This window comes from Carlito syrichta, unplaced genomic scaffold (genome assembly GCF_000164805.1).
Source record: "Carlito syrichta isolate Samal-C Ts95f unplaced genomic scaffold, Tarsius_syrichta-2.0.1 Scaffold289135, whole genome shotgun sequence".
NCBI lineage: Eukaryota > Metazoa > Chordata > Mammalia > Primates > Tarsiidae > Carlito > Carlito syrichta.
The window spans coordinates 68,522-74,408 of record NW_007233231.1 but is presented as its reverse complement, the minus strand read 5'-3'; the positions used below and the strand labels follow the sequence as shown (position 1 = coordinate 74,408).

The 5,887-nt window shown below is 58.1% G+C and overlaps 1 protein-coding gene across 1 annotated transcript; it reads left to right on the top strand.

Moving 5' to 3' along the window:
• Positions 1-746: 746 nt before the first annotated feature.
• NTF4 (neurotrophin 4) lies at positions 747-2,857 on the top strand. Its single transcript, XM_008054139.2, has 2 exons — positions 747-873; positions 1,901-2,857. Exon 2 carries the CDS (start codon positions 1,913-1,915, stop codon positions 2,543-2,545), a length of 633 nt encoding a protein of 210 aa, XP_008052330.1. The 5' UTR covers positions 747-873; positions 1,901-1,912; the 3' UTR covers positions 2,546-2,857.
• Positions 2,858-5,887: the final 3,030 nt, after the last annotated feature.

Below are 5,887 nucleotides of genomic sequence, written 5' to 3'. Positions count from 1 at the left end.
GGCCGGCGGGGGCGGGGCTTGGCGGAGGAAACTGAGGCAGGAGGGAAGCGTCCCAGATGTGCAGCCGGTCCCCCCAGAGGGGCCTCGGGAGCTTGGACCCCCAGCCCCGATCTGGGGGCAGAGGGCCTGGGAGTCCGCATTTCTGAGTACCTGGGGAGGAGGGAGGGGCCTGAACGCCAGAACGCCCGGGTCCGAGGGAGGAGGGCGCTGGGGGCCGGGACTCCTGGGTCTGAGGGAGGAGGCATCTGGGGACCCACACTCCCGGTCCTGGTTGGGTCAACGTGCGCTGTCTTCACTCCCCACCCTTCCCATTTCCCCATCTCCGAGCCAGGGCAGGCAGCCACTCCAGGTATGTGCAGAAGTCTTGGGCGGGCCCTGGCCTGCCCCGTGAGGAGGGAACATTCCAGGAAGCAGCCTCGGGTACCCAGAGCTTCTTGAGTGTGGGCCCTCAGGGACCCGGGTGTCCAGGCCAGATCCGCCCCCGCCCCGTCTGGGAGGTGAATGGGCCGAGGGGGATGTAATCTTTTCCAGCCTCCTTTGCTGCCTCTCCCCTCCCCACTCCTCCCCCATCTGCTTCCCATCCCAGCCAGGAGCCATCACCTGGGCAGAAAAGGGGCCTCTGGGAAGGGGGCGGGGCGTCGGCTCTTGGGTACCCTACACTTGAAGAGGAACCCTGGGAAGGGGCTGTTTGGGATTCCGGCCCCCTTCCTCCCCTGTCTGCGTGACCCGCCTCTTCTCTTCTTCCTTAGGTGGTTGCCCCCTCCCTCTCCTGAGATGTCAGGAAGGAGGGGGCCACCTGTGTCCTCCACAGGGGCCCCCCGGAGACTGGGGGCCCCCAGCACTGGAGCTCGGAGGTGGAGGAGGTGCTGACAGGTCTGGTAACCACTGGCTGCTTCCCAGTCCTCAACACACCACCCTGTCCCAGAACCACAGGCTTCTAGAAAGTTGTAGAGAAACTACAATACTCACGCCCCCACCCCCCACCAGCCTCTCCCTGGGCCAGGTCAATTTCACACGAAACTGAAGCCCCACCTGAAAGGGGAAGTGTCATGCATTGTTAGTGGCAGTTTTGAGCTGAACTTGGGTCTCCTTAGGAGTCCAGATCCTGGCCTTTCTCAAAATTTTGGAATGTTATTGGGCATGGGGACGCATCATTGTAGTCCTAGCTCCTCAGGAGGGCTGGCAGGAGGATCACTTGGGCCCAGGAGTTCAAGTCCAGCTGGGTAACATCTGGCTCTTAAAAAAAAAAAAAAAAAAGAGCCGGGCTCGGTGGCTCAGCCTGTAATCCCGCACCTTGGGAGGCTGAGGTGAGTGGATTGCCTGAGCCCGCGGGTTCGAGACCCGCCTGGGCAACTTGGCGAGACCTCATATCTACAATAAATCAAAAATTAGCTGGGCATGGTAGCGCACGCCTGTAGTTCCAGCTAATCAGAAGGCTGAGGCGGAAGGATGGCCGGAACCCAGCAGGTCGAGGCTGCGGTGGCCGGGAGTGGCCACTGCACTCCAGTCTGGGCAATAGAGTGAGACTCCAACTCAAAAAAAAAAAAAAAAGGGAATGTCCTCCAAGGGGTAGGATGTAGGGAGGGGTTCCTCAGGGTTGCAGAGGCAGGATGGCAGAGTGGAGTTGGGGTTAGGCCCCATCTCTGCCATTTGCTGGCTGTGTGACCTGGTGCAAGTCTTTAACTTCTCTGAGCCTGTATTTCCCCATTTGCTGGCTATTAAATAATAGTAGTTGAATAATTATGAGTACTCTAGAAGTTGGGCATTACCCAAGGCCTAGAATGTAGAGTCTCCCAAGCTTCTAAAGCAAGGACGTCACAGTTCTGGCATGCAGGCCTCCCCTGGGGTTCCCAACTTCTGTCCTCTTCTCTAACCCCAGCCTCCCTCTCTCTCCCTCTAGGTGCGCTGAGAGATGCTCCCTCGCCCCTCGTGCTCCCTCCCCATCCTCTTCCTTTTCCTCCTCCCCAGTGTCCCAATGGAGCCCCAGCCCCCACCCTCACCACTGCCCCCTTTTCTGGCCCCCGAGTGGGACCTTCTGTCCCCCCGAGTAGTCCTGTCCCGGGGTGCCCCTGCCGGGCCCCCTCTCCTCTTTTTGCTGGAGGCCGGGGCCTTTGGGGAGTCAGGAGGTGGCCCGGCCAACCGCAGCCGGCGTGGAGTGAGTGAGACGGCACCAGCGAGTCGCCGGGGTGAGCTGGCCGTGTGCGATGCAGTCAGCGGTTGGGTGACAGACCGCCGGACGGCTGTGGACTTGCGTGGGCGCGAGGTGGAGGTGCTGGGCGAGGTCCCTGCGGCTGGTGGCAGTCCCCTTCGCCAGTACTTCTTCGAGACCCGCTGCAAAGCCGATAGTGCGGAGGAAGCTGGCCCGGGTGAGGCTGGCGGGGGCTGCCGGGGTGTGGACCGAAGGCACTGGCTGTCTGAGTGCAAGGCCAAGCAGTCCTATGTGAGGGCGTTGACTGCGGATGCCCAGGGCCGTGTAGGCTGGCGATGGATTCGAATTGACACTGCTTGCGTCTGCACACTCCTCAGCCGGACTGGCCGGGCCTGAGGCCGATGCCCAGGAGCTGATCAGACAGAGAAGGAACAGAGCTGGATGCTGAGAGACCTCAGGGGTGGCCTGGCTGCTCTAAGGACCTCCGTTTGGGAACTTGTCAAGTGATGGCAAAATCACAGCTCTCTGATCTTGCGAGCCCAATCTGTGCAGGATGGGTGATGAAACCAAATGGGTTTTCGAAGGATGAATAGAAGTTCTCCTGGAGGAACTTGAGAATAAGGATGGTAACAATAATAATAACCAATGTTTAGTGAGTGGCTACTGTTTATCAACCCCAATACATATCTCCTCGGCTCAACTCTCATGAATTTGACCATCGGAGGCCCTTGGCTTTAAGTTGCTGATGAGTCCGTCTCAGAGGACACCACTTTACCCACCCTGGAGAGAAAGTCAAGGAGGGGATATTTCAAGAAGCGGGTAGGGGAGGAAGAAACCGGAATATGCAAGCAAACAGCCAGAGGACCATGAGGACATGGTTCAACAGAAAGCCTTTAAGTATCTTGGAGCTGGGGTTCAAATGAGAAATCTTACTTGGTGTGAGGGGTGAGTGTTGGCTTAGAATTCTGTTTTGAAGACTAAACGGTGGCTCATGCTTATAATCCCAGCACTTTGAGAGGCCAAAGTGAGAGGATTGCCTGAGCCCACAGGTTCAGACCAACCTGGGCAACTTAGCGAGACCTCATCTCTACAATAGATAAATAAAAAAAATTAGCCAGGCATGGTGGCATGCTGGGAGCTTCCCTCAAGCCTGAGTGACAGAGTGAGACTCCAACTCAAAAAAAACAAAAAAAAGAATTCTGTTTCGAGGTAGTGAGCCACCTATCACAGAAGCACAACCAAGGTTGGATAATAAGAGATCAGGATGCTGGAGAGTTCTGCCCTGGGCAGGGGGCTGGAGTCAGATTTTGACCTGACTCAACCTTTACCCTACTTTGGGAGAGAAAGAGACCTCGAAATCGTCCAGCTTGAATGGGATGTGACATTCTGACCCTGGGCTAGGATCACGGGCCATTGGCATTGATAGGCTTGGAGTAGGGCCAGCAAAATCCAATAAGAGAAGGGGTCCCAGAAGCTTGAATGATGGCAGGGACATGGGAGTCAATGGGAAGCTGTGTCAGACTGCAGAAGGCAGCCCTAGTTTCCCCTATCTGAAGAATGGACTGGTGGGCTGAGATAATGGGGGCCCAGGAGGCAGAGGCCTAGACTGAAAGCTTGAGTCGGGCTAGGTGGCTCAGCCTGTGATCCCGTGCTTTGGGAGGCTGAGGTGAGTGGATTGCCTGAGCCCGCGGGTTCGAGACCTTCCTGGGCAACTTGGCGAGACTTCATCTCTACAATAAATCAAAAACATTAGCCAGGTGTGGTAGCGTGCACCTGTAGTTCCAGCTACTTGGAAGGCTGAGGGGGAAGGATCACTGGAGCCCAGCAGGTCGAGGCTACAGTGGCTAAGAGTGGCCACTGCACTCCAGTCTGGGTGACAGAGTGAGTCTCCAACTCAAAAAAAAAAGGAAGCTCTTTATAGTGAGGAAGTGACAGGAGACGTCAGGGACAGACACCACACCTTCAGAATACCCCTTCACATATTACCACTCCTTTGCTCACATCGGTTGTCAACACACACACGATTTTATTTTAGGTCCAACTTTGGGTTAAGGACATAGACATCCCCCTCCTACACAGACTGGGCCTCTGGGCAGGGTGGGGTCTGGATGCCTCAGTTTCTACATCTTGTTTTAGGTCTGTAATTCCCACTTTTGGGGCCAGATCTCTCTGGTGTCGCTTGTCTCTGGATTAGTGGGTCCCTTTTTGTCACTCTCTGTTTCCCATTCTTATGTGAACTTCATTCTCATCAAAGCTCTTTCCCACATGCCCCTCTTCTGTGCTAAGTATTTCCCTGTGGGTCTCTCCCTCTTCACCCACCCCCCACACCCAGGTGGAAGTTTTCAACCAAATCAAAGGCAGGCAGGACAGCCGCCCCGGCTGCCTCTGACTCCTTCCCACACATAGGAAGCCCCAGGGATGTCTGGAAATCGTTACTCGAGGTGGGTAGGCCTGGCAGAGTGAGGAGGCAGCCGACGATGTTTGGACCCTGTGGGGAAAGGGGGATTTCTCATGGTTTTCTGATGTGCTTGGGGGGGGGCTGGGGGTAGGGGGTGGGTCTCTGTCTGGATCTCTGACGCCCTGTCTGTCCCCCTCTCTGGGTCTCTGTCTTCCCCAGCTCCAGGATCTCTGGAACCTTCTCGATTTCTATTTCTCTTTCCCCTTCTGCCCTTCTCTCCCTGAGTCTCCACCCTCCCACCCATGTTTCTCTGTGTTCCTGTGCCCCTCTTTAGATCCCTGTCTCACCGCCCCTGTGCCCCCAGTCTTTCTGACTCTATCCATCCACGGCCTGCAGGCCCTTCATTGGCTGGGTCCAGCGTGGGCGGGTTCTGTCACCTGGGGCAACAGCGACAACAAGCCTGCTCGGGCTTGGCTACCGGGTGGGGGTGGGACCATGGCCAGTCGCACCCTAGCTCTGCGCTATGGCCCCCCGTGGTCCCCCATCTCTGGAACCGAGGTGCCTGGATCCTGGCCCAGCTGGCATCTCACCAGCAGTGGCGTTGCCCACCACATTATCCCACCCGTGCCCTTTCCCCCGCCTACTGTGCAGGTGAGCGGTCCCTAGGCTGATGGGGATTCAGAAACCTGGGTGCTGAGAGAAAAGGAGGTTGGGGACTCCCATCTGAAGGAGGAGGGTGGTCCTGGAGTCCTGGGCCTGAGAAAGGAGGGGCCGGGGAACCTGGATGTCGGACCGGAGAGAGGAAAGGACTGGGGACTGCCTGGAAGAGGTCAGAGATAGGGGAAGGCGTGGGGGGAGTCTTTGTAGCTGACGTCCCGCGCCTTCTCCCCAGTCCACCGTCGCGGAGCCCCTGCCCCCGGCCGCAAAGCAGGGTTCGCACATCTGGGCTTTCGACGAGGTCATCAACAGATGGGAGACGACCTCCGGCTCAGCTTACACGCCCAAGACCATCAGCGGGCCCTGCGCGCAGCCCAGGGCTCCAGAGCCTGCAGACCCCACGCAGACTGTGGGGATCAAGGCCTTAGGAGAAAAGGTCAGGTTCTGGGATGCCAGCGTCCGCGGGGGGACAGGGTTGGGGACCGCACTTGCGTCCCCGCGCGTGAGACCCCTCCACGCTGGGTCTCCGGGTCGCCTTCCCGCAGCTCAGACACCGCGGCTGGCGCCTCCCACTGACCACAAAGTACCGAAGCAGCGAGACGAGGGCTCAGTACACCGGCTGGCCCGGCCCCGACCAGTGCGCCACGGTCCCCGTCGGGATCCAGCCCCTGAAGCTCGCGGAC